Source organism: Acomys minous, assembly GCF_964271855.1.
Source record: "Acomys minous genome assembly, chromosome: 2".
In the NCBI taxonomy this organism is placed as follows: domain Eukaryota; kingdom Metazoa; phylum Chordata; class Mammalia; order Rodentia; family Muridae; genus Acomys; species Acomys minous.
This window is the reverse complement of record NC_140484.1, coordinates 49,165,748-49,183,003: the sequence shown is the minus strand read 5'-3', so window position 1 is coordinate 49,183,003 and position 17,256 is coordinate 49,165,748. Positions and strand designations below refer to the sequence as shown.

The 17,256-nt window shown below is 50.3% G+C and overlaps 3 protein-coding genes across 8 annotated transcripts; 1 reads left to right on the top strand and 2 right to left on the bottom strand.

Moving 5' to 3' along the window:
• The first annotated feature begins 30 nt into the window (after positions 1 to 30).
• On the top strand, positions 31 to 1,489 carry TMEM223 (transmembrane protein 223). Its single transcript, XM_084773489.1, has 2 exons — positions 31 to 341; positions 1,089 to 1,489. The coding sequence occupies exons 1-2, from the start codon at positions 38 to 40 to the stop codon at positions 1,379 to 1,381; spliced, it is 597 nt and encodes a 198-aa protein (XP_084629615.1). The 5' UTR covers positions 31 to 37; the 3' UTR covers positions 1,382 to 1,489.
• Positions 1,490 to 1,567: 78 nt separating this feature from the next.
• Positions 1,568 to 3,795, bottom strand: TMEM179B (transmembrane protein 179B). Its single transcript, XM_084773488.1, has 5 exons — positions 3,642 to 3,795; positions 2,505 to 2,692; positions 2,290 to 2,424; positions 2,049 to 2,127; positions 1,568 to 1,903 (listed from the first exon to the last, which is right to left on the bottom strand). The coding sequence occupies exons 1-5, from the start codon at positions 3,735 to 3,737 to the stop codon at positions 1,742 to 1,744; spliced, it is 660 nt and encodes a 219-aa protein (XP_084629614.1). The 5' UTR covers positions 3,738 to 3,795; the 3' UTR covers positions 1,568 to 1,741.
• TAF6L (TATA-box binding protein associated factor 6 like) lies at positions 3,794 to 15,597 on the bottom strand. Of its 6 annotated transcripts, none has more exons than XM_084773459.1 (12): positions 15,409 to 15,597; positions 14,292 to 14,348; positions 12,667 to 12,826; positions 12,156 to 12,242; positions 10,266 to 10,416; positions 10,103 to 10,153; positions 9,561 to 9,655; positions 6,809 to 6,883; positions 6,456 to 6,676; positions 6,043 to 6,175; positions 4,706 to 4,834; positions 3,794 to 4,597 (listed from the first exon to the last, which is right to left on the bottom strand). In XM_084773459.1, the coding sequence occupies exons 2-12, from the start codon at positions 14,297 to 14,299 to the stop codon at positions 3,836 to 3,838; spliced, it is 1,872 nt and encodes a 623-aa protein (XP_084629585.1). In that variant the 5' UTR covers positions 14,300 to 14,348; positions 15,409 to 15,597; the 3' UTR covers positions 3,794 to 3,835. The 6 variants fall into 6 exon arrangements, with proteins under 6 accessions (XP_084629585.1, XP_084629588.1, XP_084629587.1 ...); XM_084773462.1 differs by lacking the exon at positions 15,409 to 15,597 and adding an exon at positions 15,241 to 15,352; XM_084773461.1 differs by lacking the exon at positions 15,409 to 15,597 and adding an exon at positions 15,204 to 15,351.
• Between the last annotated feature and the right edge of the window lie 1,659 nt (positions 15,598 to 17,256).

The following is a 17,256-nucleotide window of genomic DNA, read 5'->3' as shown; positions in this document are numbered from 1 at the left end:
ACAGGAAGTCCCGCCTCAGAGACGGAAGTGCCCTGCCATGGCGGCACCTTGCAGGCGGCGGATCAGTGGGCTGTTTTCCGTGCTGAAGTCCCATCCCGTGTGCCGGCCTTTGCAAAATGGGGTCCCGAGGGATGTGCTACTCTTCCAGCATGAACGGGGCCGCTTCTTTGCCGTCCTTGGACTGTTTTGCGCCGGTCAGGGCATTTTCTGGACTTCCCTGGCTGTTGCAGCCTTGTCCAGACCTCAGATCCGAATTCCTACGGAGGCTCCCAACCGGGGCTACCTGGACCTGCGCTCTGCACTCTGGCGCTACGGGCTAGCTGTTGGTTGCGGAACGATGGGTAAGGGTTTGGGCTACAGGTTGCTGTGGGGCTGTTAGTAAAGTACTCAGGGCAGAAGGGTTCCCAATCCTCCCAAAAGAGCAGAAAAACAAGCGGGATACTGGTATGTTGTAACTAGGTCCCTGAATGCCTTGCACCCCACCCTGTGTACCATAGACCAAGATCTTGCCCTCTCTATAGCTGGGAGCCGGCTACCGTAGCCACGGGCCTATTTTCTCCTTTTAACAATGGAGCTGGCCATCTATAAAAATGTTGGTGGGGTAGGGATATAGCTCAATTTGTAGAGTGCTTGCCTAGTATGAGGCTTTGGGTTTAGCCCCTAATGCTGCATAATCCATCATACATAGTGGCACCCAAATGTAATTTTAGTGCTTGGATAGTGGAGGCAGAAAGATCATAAATGTTGTTGTTGTGGAACATGTAACAAGCTTGCAGCCAGCATGGAATAAAGGACCCTGTAGTTTTGGTTTTCGAAACAGGGTTTCTCTGTGTAGCTCTGGCTGCCCTGGAACTTACTGTATAAACCAGGCTGGCTTCTCGCGGTGATCCACCTGCCTCTGCCTCCCAACTGCTGGGATTAAAGGTGTGCGCCACCAAGCCTGGCTTTTGTTGTTGTTTTTTAAAGACTGATGGGTTTAGGAACACAAAATTCTTAGTGTAAGTGCTCAAGACTGTTGCTTCCATTACAGTAATTTAATTTGGCTCTAAGAGGGTCTGTATAACCCTTTACCCACTTTGCCTCTGCAGGAGCCTTGATCCTTGGTGCTGGTCTTCTCTACTCTCGCCGATCTGTGCGTTCAGTCATGCTCCTTGCAGGAGGGCAACAAGTGACACTTACCACTTATGCCCCCTTTGGCTTGGGGACGCGTTTCACAGTTCCCTTGAACCAGGTTTCCTGCATGGCCCACAGAGGTGAAGTTCCTGCTATGTTGCCTCTGAAGGTCAAAGGCCGACGCTTTTACTTCCTTTTGGACAAAGCTGGACACTTTCCCAACACTCAACTCTTTGATAACACTGTGGGTATCTACCGGAGCCTGTGAAAAGTGGCTTACCCCTCTCGGATGATGCAAACCCTAGGGATAAGGAGACCACCAAAGCAAGGAAAAGGTGCCCAGGACTCATAAGAGCCAATAAATCTATCTTCCAAAGGGCCTGATGCCTGCCTACTTAAGACATCATTCTGTCCTCTCCTATCTATTTGATTTAACATCAAGAACTTCATACCGTTATGAAGAAAAGTAACATATTATTTTGGTACAAAAAATATTGAGAAAAAGCAGAGGGGGAGGCTGTTCTAACGTTTCCCTCCTAGAGGGAAAACTGAGGTCCCAGGGAGGCAAGAGGATCGAAGGCACTTGGGTATAGAGGTTCTGGATGTAGAAAGCACTCTTGAGTATCCTTTAGGAGTGACCCTGGCGGTGTGCAACAAGAGCGTCCGTCTCAGAGCCCCACTCTGGGTCACCCCTCTTCTGCGACTGGTATGGGGTGGCTTGAAACTTGCACTGAATGACCTGGATCATCAAGGCCACACACCACAGTATCAGATTCACCCAGGAGGAGGTCTGTGAGAGAGAACAGGGACATGAGGAGGGAGAAGTCTTCAAGCCAGTACTACCCACACACCGTCTGTCTGGTCAGACCACGGTTATTTTGAGCTTAGTACACATTACTAGAGTTACTTTATCTTAGCATATCCCTTTGTCTCACTTCAGCGTTGTGTAAGTTGGTATAAAACTGCACAGCAGTTCCAGGAGGTGTCCATGAGAATTTCTGGGCTTCAAAGCAGCTGTGAGGTCAAAGAGACAGTTGTGAGAAAGAGGGGGCATGCTCTAAACACACACGTGTCCTTAGAAATCAGGGCCAGCTGATGGGGATAAAATGGGAACTTTTATGATCTGTCCCACCCAGGGAAGACAGTCCCTGCCCGGCTTCCCTCCCTGTCCATTACCTAATTGTACGGTTCAAGGAGATGATGGAATTGCAGAAATAATTGGTGCCAAATCGAAGTAGACAGGCAGACACTAAAACCAGGAAGATGGCTATAGCTGAGATGGCCAAAGCGATTCGGAGCCCTATAAAGCCTCTGAGGGAGAGAAAAAAAAGCTTTGTGGCTGAGATGAGACTCCTCTCACCTCAGTCCCATGTCCTCAGTAGGGCAGTCACCTGTGGGAGTCCTCGATACAGCTGCTGTAGACCCAGAAGAAGAGAAGCAGAAGGCAGTAGAGCGCCAGCATCCCTGAAGCCCCAGCCACAAAGTAGCAGAGGGAAGGGGCTGAGGGACCTGACAAGGCCAGAGAGGAGCCATTGAGGGCAGCCACACCATACAAGGGGCAGCTACCACCGAAGGAGCCCTGTGGAGAGAAGCTGTTGAGTCCTTCAGTTCAGTTCCCCAGTGTGCAGGTTTCCGTCAGATGTTGTGGCTAGTTCACAAGTTAGGTGAAACAAGCAATTGATAGGGATCTGCGGGAAACAAAACCTGCAGGGCCCATAAAGAATCAAACAATTCAGTGGGTTATAAATATAAAGAATCAAGCCGGGCGTGGTGGCGCACGCCTTTAATCCCAGCACTCGGGAGGCAGAGGCAGGCGGATCGCTGTGAGTTCGAGGCCAGCCTGGTCTACAAAGTGAGTCCAGGTCAACCAAGGCTACACAGAGAAACCCTGTCTTGAAAAACCAAAAATAAATAAATAAATAAAAATAAAGAATCGGCTGGAGAGATGGCTCAGTGGTTAAGAGCGCCGCTTGGTCTCCCAGAGGTCCTGAGTTCAATTCCCAGCAACCACATGGTGGCTCACAACCATCTATGTGATCTGGTGCCCTCTTCTGCAGATAAAGTACTCATATACAATAAATTTTTTTAAAAAAACGAAAATCGAAGACAAATCAAGTTTCGGCCCTCCCTGTGAACAGATATTCTAGAGTAAACCCTGATTTTGCCTGCCCTTTAGCAAGCTCTCCTAATCTGTAAAAATAGGCGTTTTACACTCCTATAGTGACTTTTTTACCAAGACCTCCCAGCAGCAGTAAATGTACGTTTCTCATTTCACACATCGCGTTACAATCATCTGACACCATTACTGGGTGGATGCACAAACTGGGCCTCATCTATGTGTCTCAGCGCCCTAGTAAGCTTATGCAGCAACTAACAAGTTCATATTGGGCTGGAAGACGCTCTGCTTTTACAGTTCCTTTGGCAAGGAAACAACTTTGGGCGCTCTAGCCCCAAGCCGGGTGTAGCCACCGTGGCCAGCCCCCTTGCCGGCCGGCTGGACCCCAAGGCCGCCCGCCCCACAGCCCCACCTGGGTCCGGGTGAGCGCCGCGGCCGCCACAGCCCCACACAGGAAGGCGGCACCGAAGAGCACGAGCTCAACTCGCTGCAACCAGGGGAGCGCCATGACGCCCAGGCCACCAGGAAGCCAACTGCCCAAGCCCCGCCCACGAGCACGAATACGTCACTTCCGGGTATAGCTTTATTCTGGGAGGCTCGGCAGCCTCACAGAGGCAGGTACAGAGAATAGTCCGAGAGCGCCCAGCGCCGGGCTGGGCGGCCAGTACGGCCGATCATGGGCAATTTCTGCACGTAGCGGGACGCAGGGCTGGGCCCGTAGGGCGCGGGGAAAGCAGTTTGAAAGAGGCGCCCACGGCAGCGCCGCCCGGCTTGACGCCCCGCTATTATAAACCGGAAGTGAGGGGCGCCGCGGGGCGCGAAGCGGCTCTTCTGGAAGACATCACGGGTTCCCGCGCCGGGACCCTGCTGCCGAGGAGTGCCCCGCGCCCGGTGCACGCGCGGCAGCGGCCTACCCTCCGAAGCGGCGGAAGCAGCCACGGGGGTCCCGCCGCATGGGCTCTCGTCCCCCTGCGGGCTGACCACGGCGCTGGCGGTCAGCTGCGGCATCTTCCTCACTGAGTCCGGGGCGGCCGCGGGCTCCTTCTTGTCTCCCGGTGGTCGGGGGGCTGTGGGCGTAGGCTGCCCAGTGCCGAAGCGGATGGCTAAGCTGTCACCGAAGAAGGCATATAGCTCACGGTAGATGTCTGCAAGGGTCAAGGAAGATGGGTCCTCTGGTCCCGTGGCCCCTGGCGGCAGCGGGAGACCAGGTCCAAAGCCTGGTTCCGCGCCGCCCCCGGGGGGAGACTCTTGCAGGAGAAGGCTGTCCCAAGGCAAGTCCTCTGCACGATGGCACCCTCTCCCACCAAGGCCACCTTGGTTGGGCTCTGCTGCCTGTGCTTTCATCTTCAGTAGTCGCTCTACGGCCACCTGTAAACAAAGAGCTAGTAGGAACCTGGGCCCAGGAGTCATTTCTGTAGCAGTCATAGTAAAACTGCTAAGCTCCTGCAGGAAGGGGAAGCTGGGGCTGGTGCTCACCAGAATAGCTCCATAGACTTTGTGCCCATCTGCTTTGACCTGAGCATTAGATACCGAATAGTCATCCAGCACTGCCTGCAAATTTGTCCAGTAAGTGGGCAAATGTGGGTACAAGACTCGTTCCACTGCCTAGAAGAGAAAGAGGGAAAGCAGTTAAGCAAACTTTTCCCATATGTACTCTGAATACCCTTTCTCACAGATCTACTTGATTGTTGACAGAGCTCAGTCCTCAATTCCAGCATTGAAATAACCCCACATTTCTCTGGGATCTACTATATGTACAAGCTTTGGTAAGCATAAGGAATAAAGACATATACAAGAAGTATAAAATGCCCCATTACTGGCATTTACCATGGGCTAATAAGGCATAATTAATCATTACGACATAGCAGGAAAGTGCTGTTCTCATTAGAGAGACTAGAGCTCAGTTCAGACCATACACATAAAAAACAATAAGCCGGGCATGATGGTATATGCCTTTACTCAGGAGGCAGAGGCAGGTGGAGTGCTGTAAATTCAAGGCCAGCCTGGTCCACAAAGCTATTCCAGGACAGTAAGGGATACACAGAGAAACCCTGTCTTGAAAAACCATTAAAAAAAAAAAGTTTCGGGCTGGAGAGATGGTTCAGCTGTTAAAGGCTAGGCTCACAACCATAAATATAAGAGTTCGGTTCCCAGCACCCACAGCTGTCTCTCCAGCCACAAACAACAACAAACAAAACAAAACAAAACAAAACAAAACCAGTTTCTTGTTGTTGTTGTTGAAATGACCATGTTGGGAACCCAGACCAGGCCTTGAATTCATAAGAATTCTCTTCCTTAGCTTCCCAAACTCTAGGATTATAGGCTGTGGAGTACTGTAGAGGAATTTTAATTCAGAACATGGCTGCTCTGGCAAGAGATAACATCAAAGAAATTGAAGGTATATTTCATAACATGGTGTTAAGGAATGGACAGGAATTTATTTTTTAAAAAAGCAAATAGGAGTTCTGAAGAGATAACACATTTACATATAATAGACAGTCAAACCGGGCATGGTGGTGCACACCTTTAATCCCAGCAGTGGGGAGGCAGAGGCAGGTGGATCTACAAAGTGAGTCCAGGACAGCCAAGGCTACTTGGAGAGAAACCCTGTCAAGAGGGGAAAAAAAGAAAAAAAAAAAAAAAGGACAGTCAAGGTATACTGTTGGCTGTTTCTTAACAATTAAACTTTAAATCTGGCCTAGTTATCAAACACACACCACTTCTACAATAAACAATAAAATACACATGAATACTATGTTTTCCAATACACCTAGCCGTTATCAAATATCTGTGAGAAAAGCCAGTGTCCTCACCTTCCAGCCTAGAGCATGCAGTCCTACCACAGCCCCATAGTGAGAACAGAGAGGCCGAACAGGGTCTGTCAGAACCTTCTGCAGGGAGAGCAGAATCTGCTGATAGAGGCCACTTACAAGGTCCCCATGGGTCCTGTGGGGAGCAACAGTCAGGACAGAGAAGCAGGGACCACACATAAGGAGCTGAACATTTGTAGGGTACTCTGGGATAGGCTATCAGGTTTGACTGGCCCAAGATCCAAGGGACAAAAGACTAAGATCTTGGTATTTGTGTCAGCTAGGGGACTTTTAAGGAAAGGTTCCACACTCAACATTTCATCTAAAAGCCAGAGGCTTCACACAGCGCCCTACCACAACCCAATCAACTCTGTTAAGCCATCCCACCCTCTGCTCAGCTTAACCCCAGTGGCTACCAGAAGATGTGGCTGAGTAGAAGGGCGGCCCCATCTCGCAGAGTCCAGTGGTCATTCAAGGGGTTGATAGAGGCAGCCAGTGGCTCCAAGACACAGTAGAGCACGCTCCCCACCAGGGACCGGACATAGGGCCCCAGGCAGAGGTGTGGGTTCCGTATCAGGCTCCGGGCCACCTGCAGTAGTCGGTGCAGCTGCTCCAGGTCATGGCTTACAGATTTAACCTGTTTGCAGAGGGAGGGGGGTGGGGGGGTAGTTAGAGAGACATAGGGAGACAGGAGCCTGCTAGCCCAACAGCATCTGCTATGAACCCTAAACATGGCAGAATCATCTTCACTAGAAAACTGGTCACTTACCCCACTAACCACATAAACAAAGTAAGGCAGGAGTGCTGCGATCTTGGAGTTTGTCTGCAGATCCTGGAGGGCAACCTGAAAGAAACCACCTCAATATAAGGAAACCACCGTTCTGGAGGGTGGGTTAGCAACTATTTGTTATATTAAATACTCATGCCCTGAACCAGAAATTGCATCCACCAGTTTTAACCTAAAGAAACGCACTGATGCAAACACGAAAAGTACTTTCTGTCAATTTTTTTTTTTTTTAAAGTGGCCCCAGGCAAGGTGTGGTACACAAGGCAGCTAGTTAGAGGACAAGTTCGCAGCCAGCCTGACCCTCCTTTCAGAAAGGCAGGGCCCATGGGAGTGTTCAGAGTTTGATAAAAGCACATGTTGACCAAGGCCATCAACCTAAGTTCAAAGTTCAGAAACCATGTAAGATAGAAAAGAGCCACAAAGTGTTGTCTTACCTTCACACATGTGCCATAGCGTGCACAAATGTGTAAGCACACACAACAACAACAATAATGAGAATATAATCTAATCGTCCAATAATATTTTTGTTTTTCTTAAAGCAAGGTCTGATGTATCCTAGACTGGCCTTTAATACTGTAGCTGAGGACAACATTGAAGTTCTGATCCCCTGCGTCCCATGTCCCAAGAGCCGGAATTGCAGGTATTCACCAGCATGTCTAGTAATTCAACATATTTTTAACTAAGAAAAAGCCGAGCCAGGCATGATGGCGCACACCTTTAATCCCAGCACTTGGGAGGCAGAGGCAGGTGGATCGCTGTGAGTTTGAGGCCAGCCTGGCCTACAAAGTGAGTACAGGACAGTCAAGATAACATAGAGAAACCCTGTCTCAAAAAAAAGAAAGAAAGAAAGAAAGAAAGCAAGCAAGCAAGCAAGCTGTAGGATTGGCTTGGTGGCTGAACCTGTAATCTCTGCACTTGAGAGGCTGAAACATAAAGATTGTTGCAAGTGTGAGGCCAGCCTGGGTTTCCATGGTGAGTGCCAGGCCAAAGGATACATAGCAAGACTGAGACTAAACCCCTCTCTCTCAAACAAAACAAAAACCAAGGGTAAAAAAAGGTAACTTGTAAAACCAGATACCCCTTATGTTTACATTAAGGTAACCCTGAGTAAGTGAGCAAAAGACTGTATGCTTTTATAGCGTATGTAGCTCCACAATAAATATACGCTGGTATTACCTTCTAAGACAGAAGACATTTATTACAACAACAATCTTCATCCAGGGCTGGAGAGATGGCTCAGCAGTTAAGGGCACTTGCTGTTTTCACAGAGCTCGGTTCCCAGCATGCACTAACAACTCACACCTCTGATTCTCCTTCTAGAGACACATGCCCTCTTCTGACCTTCACAGGCCCTGAACAAAGAAGGCGCGCTTAAATGCACGCAGGCAGGCATGCAGGCAGGCACGCAGGCACTCACTCACATAAAATAAGAAATAATTCCTTAAAAAATAGAAAAGCGGCCCAGTGCTCTGGCACGACTGTAATCCCAGTACTGGGAGGCAGAGGCAGGCAGGTCACCTGAATTCAAGGCCAGCCTGGTCTACAAAGTGAGTCCAAGACAGCCAGGGCTACACAGAGAAACCCTGTCTCCAAAAACCAAAAAAGAAACAAAAACTAAAACTAAAAATTTTTTAAAAAGAAAAGAAAAAAAAAACCCAAAACAAACAAAAACAAAATTATAAAGCAGTCAGTTTTAGGACAACCAAGGCTATACAAAGAAACCTTATCTTGAGAAACAAAGCAAATAGCTGGGGTGATGATGCACAGCTTTAATCCTAGAACTCCAGGGGAGGCAGGCAGATCTCTGAGTTCATGGTATGCCAAGCCTGGAACCAGGCTACACAGAGAGATTCTATCTCAAGAAAAAACATAAACCAAACAAAGAAACCAACTCCATCCATGAACCACTGTGACCACGACTCTCCAAACCCACTGGATAAAGATCTGAAAGGGAAGAGGAGTTCAGCTCCCAGACCCCACAGCTGCCAGCCATAGGTGATTAAGAAACAAAGCCAAGAGCTAAGGTTTTGTTTCCCCGGGTTTTCTTGTCCTACAGAGACAGGGTCTTACAAGGAAGCCACAGTCCAGCCTCAATTTTGCAGTCTTCCTACCAGTGCTGAGATGATGGGCCCAGAGCACCATGGCTGCCTCTATGTTTGTCTTACAGGGTTAGGTCTCCGATCTAGCCCTTTCAACATGCTAGTCAATGCACGGCTAGCCCAGCAGCCAAGTTCTGAGGATAGAAACAGGTGCTTGCAATGTTCTTAGTTTTTTAAGCGAAACAGCAGCAGCCAGATGCGGAGGATCTACACCGCACACAGTAAGGTCACATGATTTGGGTAAACTACAGCGCTCATCTGACCGCAGGCGGATGAGGAAAGACCACCGGTGGGAACTGGGTCTGCGGAACAGGCTGGGCTGGGCACCTGGGGCACCTAACCTGGACCTCTATTTCTTCTCCCTTCCTTACCAAATCCAGAGAGATAAGTAAATGGGAACGCAGTCATCAGACACACTGCTGCGCTGCCCTCTGCCCAGGGGACGAGGGTCTCTCTAGGCCATAAAGGGCTCCGACCCGGCACAGCAGGGGCCACTCAGGGCACACACATGACTAGAGGACAGGTCCCACCATAGGAACTAGTTCGTACGTAGAAGACAGGAACTAGACAGCTGAAAATACTTCATAAGGATTTAAAACTTTGACTTGAACGCCTAAGCAGACCCACGGTTTCACCTTCATCAGCTGGGGATCATCTCCTAGTACAGCCCGGGTCACTTGCTGGTAGTATTTGAGCAGGTCATCTGTCAGTGAAGATACTGCACTGGGCACTGTGAGAGGCCAGGAAAGGAAGGAGTCACAGATGGGAGCGATAGCCTTCTGGAAGCTTCCTCAGCCTGCTGTCCAACAACCACCACGGCACCCACCCACAGGGAGCCCACTCAAGCAGAACAAGCAGGCACAGGCTCCAGCTGTTCCAGCTGCACCGGGCTCCATCTGCGCCCACCCACACCTCTGCAACACACGCTCCCTGCTCTCGTCACCAGCTCCCAGTGTACAAGACTCAGGGGCTTCGGCATGCAGCCTAGACTTCTGTCTCGGCCTCCGACATACATTACCAATGGTGACGGGTCAGGATGGCACCCGTAACCATAAGCCTTCTGGACCTGTGTCCCTTTAGAACACAGCAGGCACCCATAAATGCTTGTGAGATGCAGGCCAGAAGGCCCAGAGGCCCCTCACCGTCCCGACAGCCCATTCCCCACACTCCCATTTACCTGATCCTTGAGGTGCCAGGTTTCCTTTGCCGTCCAGATAGGAGACGTGAACTAGAGTCAGGGGAGACGGGTGTCTGTCAGGACTTTATCCCTCCGAATTCTGCCATACCTGACAGCTGGCCCTTCCGGTTCCTGTCCTAACCCCAAGGCCCCTAGCAGCCACCTCTGACGGCCGTCTCTGCACAGCCCTTGGGGATGTTGGTGGCCAGTGCCAGCTCCACCAGGTTCACTTCTCGATCCTCTGGAAAGTAGAGCTCACCCTCCCTTGCGGGGCGCAAGGGCAATGCCTCCTGGGACCCATAGCCACACACAGCCTGAAGAGAAAGAGGATTGACAAGCTGAGTGAATTCAGCGAGGGAACGAGAGCCAGGATGGGGTCTCCTGACTGGGGCAGGTAGCCTATCCTATGCTGGAGGGCAGGCCATGGGGCAGGTAGCCTATCCTATGCTGGAGGGCAGGCCATGGGGCAGGTAGCCTATCCTATGCTGGAGGGCAGGCCATGGGGCAGGTAGCCTATCCTATGCTGGAGGGCAGGCCATGGCGCAGGTAGCCTATCCTATGCTGGAGGGCAGGCCATGGCGCAGGTAGCCTATCCTATGCTGGAGGGCAGGCCATGGGGCAGGTAGCCTATCCTATGCTGGAGGGCAGGCCATAGCGCAGGTAGCCTATCCTATGCTGGAGGGCAGGCCATGGGGCAGGTAGCCTATCCTATGCTGGAGGGCAGGCCATGGCGCAGGTAGCCTATCCTATGCTGGAGGGCAGGCCATGGCGCAGGTAGCCTATCCTATGCTGGAGGGCAGGCCATGGGGCAGGTAGCCTATCCTATGCTGGAGGGCAGGCCATAGCGCAGGTAGCCTATCCTATGCTGGAGGGCAGGCCATAGCGCAGGTAGCCTATCCTATGCTGGAGGGCAGGCCATGGGGCAGGTAGCCTATCCTATGCTGGAGGGCAGGCCATGGCGCAGGTAGCCTATCCTATGCTGGAGGGCAGGCCATGGCGCAGGTAGCCTATCCTATGCTGGAGGGCAGGCCATGGCGCAGGTAGCCTATCCTATGCTGGAGGGCAGGCCATGGCGCAGGTAGCCTATCCTATGCTGGAGGGCAGGCCATGGCGCAGGTAGCCTATCCTATGCTGGAGGGCAGGCCATGGGCCCTGAAGCGAGAACCCAGGGCTCAGAGCTGCACAGAATTCACTGGATCAGGGAGGGTGTTGCCTTTCTGCGCCCCATTGCTGTGTTGCCAGCCTCTCACATTGCAGCCTCAAACAATCCTCAGGCTGCTTCCTTACCCAGCATGCCCTTTTATTCCTAGAGTACTTCAAGTTCAATTTCTTCAGCACTTTTTTTTTCTTTTTTGTGTGTGGGAGGGAAGGGCTTACTTTTCCTTTTTTTTTTTTTTTTTTTTTTTTTTTTGGTGGGGGGCTTACTTTTTCAAGACCGAGTTTCTCTGTGTAGCCTTGGCTATCCTAGAACTCACTCTGTAGACCAGGCTGGCCTCGAATTCACATAGCCTCCTGAGTGCTGGGACTAAAAGCGTGTACCACTACTGCCTGGCTTCATTCATTTACTCATTAATTTAATGTATATGAGTGCTCTGTCTGCCTGAAACCCTAGCTTTACTTATTTATTTATTTATTTATTTAATGTATATGAGTGCTCTGTCTGCCAGCAGGCCAGAAGAGGGCATCAGATCCCAGTGTAGATAGTTGTGAGCCACCATGTGGTTGCTGGGAATTGAACTCAGGACCTCTGTAAGAACAGACAGTGCTCTTAACAGCTGAGCCATCTCTGCAGCATCCGCCCCACCCCCACCCCCAGCCTGGCTTCTTTAAGGCCTGGCTCAAGCTCTACCTCTTCTATGAAGCCTTCCTCATCCTCCAGGGGCCCCCAGGGGCCTTTCCACTATTTTGGGAACTCATATTCCTTTGGTCTGGACCCAGCACCTGGCCTACTGCACTGTGTCTGTCTTCATGTCTCACCACATTGTCAGCCCTGATCTGAACAGGAGAGGTGGCCTCATGCCACCTGAGCCCTCTGCGGCCAAAGTCCACTCACCTCCACACTGCTCCACCTGAGAGCCCTGTTGAAGTCCTCCACTGTTAGTTTCCTCCGTTTGGTGTGTTTCATGAACTGAGAGCTATTCTAAGGGGGGGAACAGAAGCCAGAGTCAAGGGGCAGGGAGCAGATGTGGGAAACCCCCCAAACACACACACAAAGGAAATGGGGTAGACTGAAAACACAAAGAGGGCCCCACACCAGCGATCAGAAAGCCTGCATTTCCAGCTCAGCCTTGGTACAACTCCCCAATATCTCGTCCCCCACTGTGTGCCTCAGTGTCACAGGTGCAGAGTGACATCGTGAGAGAATGTCCTGAGAGAGTGCTCAGCAACTGCGGTCTTTCCCAGAAGCCTGGCTGGCTGGAGGGGGGCTCCTTAAAAGATCTAAACTGTCTCCTGCTCTCAAAGCCCAAGGCTGAAGGCATACATGTGTTGAACACGTCAGTGTGTGACCAAGTAACAGGGAAGAACAGAAGGAGAAGGAGTGAGGGGAGCCGAGGCCAGCACACCTGTGTGGCCTCCCTCAGACGGTAGCACACGTCTTCAGCAAGCAGAGCGGCCACCTCATCACTCAGCTCCAGCCCTGTGCTCTCTGCCATGAGGCGAACTGACTCCCGAGGGATCTCCACAAACCTTCGCTCTTCTCTTTCTGACATGGCCCCGGTGGAGCTACAAGTGGAAAAAGAAGGTTGAAAAGCTGCCCAGTACCGTGGGGCCAAGCAGGACCATTCCAACCATGGCTGTTCCTCTTGCTCTTGAGCTTAGAGGCTCAGCAGGGCCCAGTCCAAGATGGCCAAGCAGGCAAGGCCCCAGCAACAGCTCGTAATTCTTTTTCTTTTTTTGGTTTTTTGAGACAGGGTTTCTCTGTGTAGCCTTGGCTGTCCTGGACTCTCTCTGTAGACAGGCTGGCCTTGAACTCACATCGATCCGCCTGCCTCTGCCTCCTGAGTGCTGGGATTAAACGCGTGCGCCACCACGCCCCGCTGGGTTCATCATTCTCTATCTCTAAGACCACCGGGCAGCCTAAGCAGCCCCGACAGCTCTGCTCCCAGTGCTTCCAGATGCTTTTGGAAGAAAGAAAGAAAGGCTCTGCATGCACTGTCTACGAAACCTTACTGTGTCTGTTGCGTTTTGCACTTCCTCCCATGGCGGCATTCATTTCCTTATTTCAGTCCACTGTGTTTCTTCTGTTTGACGCTGCTTTGTTCTCCTTCCCGAGTAGCTTTTTTTTTTTAAAGATGTATTTATTATCTATACAGTGTCCTGCCTGCATGTGTGCCCACATGCCAGAAGAGAGCACCAGATCTCCTCATAGATGGCTGTGAGCCTGCATGTGGTTGCTGGGAATTGAACTCAGGACCTTTGGAAAAACAGCCAGAGCTCTTAACCTCTGAGCCATCTCTCCAGCCCCCTCCCAAATATCATTGACTCAGCAATCTACTCCCTCCCCCCCTCCTTCAAACTCCTGTTCAAATGTTACTTGCTCAAAAAGGTCTTCCCGGATTGTGTAACTGTCCCTGTACTTTGGCTCCAAAGCAGTTATGAGTCAGGCAGATGAATAGTTCAAAGCCCACCTGAAGCACGAAGTGAGTTCACGGTTACCCTAAGAACTCTGGCAATCTCAAATAACATTGAAAAAGAAGGCTGGAGCCAGGCAGTGGTGGTGCACACCTTTAATCCCAGCACCCAGGAGGCAAAGGCAGGCAGATCTCTGAGTTTGAAGCCAGCCTGGTCTACAGAGCAAGTAACAGGACAGCCAGAGTTACACAGAGAAAGCCTATCCTGAAGAAAAACAAGACAAAAAACAAAAAACAAAAACCCTGTAGATAAAGTTCAGAGGTAAAGAGCTTTCCTACCAGAAGATAACCTTGGTACCATTCCTCCCGAGGAGCTATGCACTTTATTTTTTGAGACAGGGTCTCTCACTGGAACCTGGGGTCCACAGACCAGGTTAGGCTGGCTGCTCGGCAAGGCTCCTGAGACCAACCTACCTTGGCACACTGGTTACAAGCTCACCGCACACAGCTTTTTGCCATCAATCCCACTCTCTTTAAAGGGATGCTGGGGATCAGCACGTGGTCCCCCAGTAGACTGTAAGCTGCACACCAGCAAAGACCATGGCCAGCTTGCTCACCTTTGCATCCCAAGCGTCCAGCAGTGTCAGCACATACTATGCCCTCATTAACACTTGCTGAAAAAAGAAAGGACAGTTACTGTTTTGAGACAAAAGCTGTTTGGTTCTACAACTCATACTGTAGACCACGCTAACCTCCAACTCAGGGCTTTCTGTTTCTGCCTCCCAAGGGCCGGGATTAAAAGCATGGGCCACTGCTCCTAGCTGAGAATAGCTATTTTTCTTTTTCTTTCTTTTTAAAGACTTATTCATCTCAGTGCGCACTGGTGTTTTGCCTGCATGCATGTATCTTTGTGAGGGTGCCAGGTCCCCGGGAACTGGAGTTACAAGGCAGTTGTGAATCAGGGGGTGCTGGAGGATTCAATCTGGGTCCTCTGGAAGAGCAGCCACCTCTCTAGCCCAGCTATGTTTCTACACACATAAATGCCTGTGGCTTCCAGCTAGCAACACCCCATGACCCCATCCTATGAAACGAGAGATATGCTGTGTCCACTTCACAAAGCCAAGGAAGTCATAGCTCACAGAGGTTGCCTTGACTGTCCAAGATCAAACAGTTAGCACTGAGTAATTTCGACGTCAAGGACCCACACCTCTTTGCTCTAAGTCAATGCAGGGTATTATATAAACGAGCAGTAGGCTTGTGTTTGAACTAGGCCTGGCATTGTAGCCCAACGATTTGGAGTCCCTCCACGGTCACTCACCACTGAATGAGTACGCTTCAGCTTGCCCATCTGTAAAATGGGAGCACTCAGTCTTGCTCAAGTGTAAAGCCAGGCGGGAATTTCTCTATCATGGTCCCCCTGTTGAGACCTCACAAAGTCCGGTCTGTGACCAGGGTCTCTCACTCCTCAGTCTCCTGTCCTGCACACCCTCACTTCCAAGTCCCTCTGAACAGGAAGCGTGGGAACCGACCTCCAGGGGACTCTGGGTTGCGCATCCTCAGACCCACCTTCCTTCATCCCAGAGCCAGAGGGCGTGGGGGTGGAGTAGGGAGGTCAGGGGTTACGGAACTTGTGTCACGTGTGCTCAGTGAAGGGGCGGGACCCCGCGGGCTCCGAGGCTAGTGAGCAGCCCACCGGGGGACGCGGAGCCCCGGGTCCCGGCAGGGCCTGCTCACCTGCACACTCCGGCGTTGTGAGGGCGCCCTGATGGAGAGGCGGCGGCTGCTTCCACTCACCGGGCTCACACTAATTCCCTCTCTCGGCGCCCAGGCTCCGCCCTCCATAGGCGGAGCCAATCGGTGGCTGTCTGCTGAGTTTCCCGCCCACCAAGGAGGCGTCCCACCTCAAGATTGGTCAGTGTGAATGTGCAGTAAAGGCACCGAGGCGTCGTTGGTCACGTGAGCGGCGCTTCTTAAAGCAACAGCTCGTGTGGGTTGGTTAACAGGTGTGTGTCACCCTGGCTCACACTGAATTAGAATTCACCATGTGAACCAGGCTGGCAGAATCCTCTGCCTCCGGAGTGTTGGGATTAAATGTGTGCGCCACTACACCGCTTTCCAGTTTCTGATCTTAAAAATAATAAAATTATGTGTGTGCATGTACTTGTCAGAGGACAACTTGCAGAAGCTGATGCTCTTTCTTGTTCCACCATGTAGAGACCAACAATTGAACTCAGGTTGTTGGGCTTATACAACAAGCTCCTTTACTTGTTTTCTCCATCTCCCCAGTCCTGTGTAAAGATGGATACTGCTCACTTGTTATAGAGCCTGTCTAGAACTTGCAGGACATAGACTCGGTGAGGTGATCCACACTTGTGACGCCAGGACTTGGGAGGTTAGAGTGGGAAGATCAGAAGTTCAATACTATCCTTGGCTACGTATCAAGCTGAAGGCTAACGTGGTATATAGGAAACCCTGAGAAAGTAATTTTTTTTTTACTGTGGTTCAGATGATCAACCTACAGCTTTGCATCAGATATGCAAGTGTTCTACCACTGAGTCACATCCTCAGTGCTCTTGATTATTTTTCTTATTAAATATTTTTATTTTTTACATACACATTTATATTATTACACATATAGACAATAAACTACCTTCAGCAAGAAGAACCATGAAACAGTCAGGAGTTAGATAAATGTTACAATCTTAGTGTTTTGGCTATTTGTATTTGGCGGCCTCAGAGAAAGCATCTTTCCTATCTTGGTGCATTTAAAATTCTGAATGTAAATCAATATCTATCATATCATCATTTATCAACTTAAACCATCTATTTAGACTTAAAAAACATCTTAACCCGTAAACAACTAAGCTTAATTGTAAAACTAAACTGTCTGGTTTTCAACCCCATCAGAGACTTGAGAAGGAGTACAATTGATTACCTGGGTAAACAGGAAGTGCAGGTTAGCAACTTCCAAAGTGAAAAAATGACAGAGACAACTTGCTGCCTGATCAGTCACCCAACACTCTCTATAATGTTGGAGCATCATCTTCAGCCTTCTGGCCCAATATATCTGATAGACATATTTGTGAAGCAGGAACTATTGAGGACTTGCTTACTCTGTCTTGGCAGAGTTCGGCTGTCGACTCTGCCTGCATCCAAGCTTGCCCATTTTAAGGCAGAATTCTGTCTGTAGTAGAAACAATGACATTTTGCCCAGTGGCTTGTTTGCCACATTTGAAGCCAACTCCATAGGGAGGTTCTTTGATGCTCATCATCTTCTTTGAGGTTGGCTGGGTGTTTCCAGGAGTTAACCTGTCTCATTGTCAGTCAATCTTTTTATTTTTTTCTTTTCTTTTTCTTTTTTTCTTTTTGTTGTTTGTTTGTTTTGTTTTGTTTTTCGAGACAGGGTTTCTCTGTGTAGCCTTGGCTGGCCTGGACTCACTTTGTAGAGCAGGCTGGCCTCGAACTTGTGATCCTCCTACCTCTGCCTCCTTCAGCAAATCCTACCGGTGTGTGCCACCACAACCGGCAGTCAATCTTTAAACTAATAAAAACATTTTAAAATGCCATGTTCTGTATGTCTGA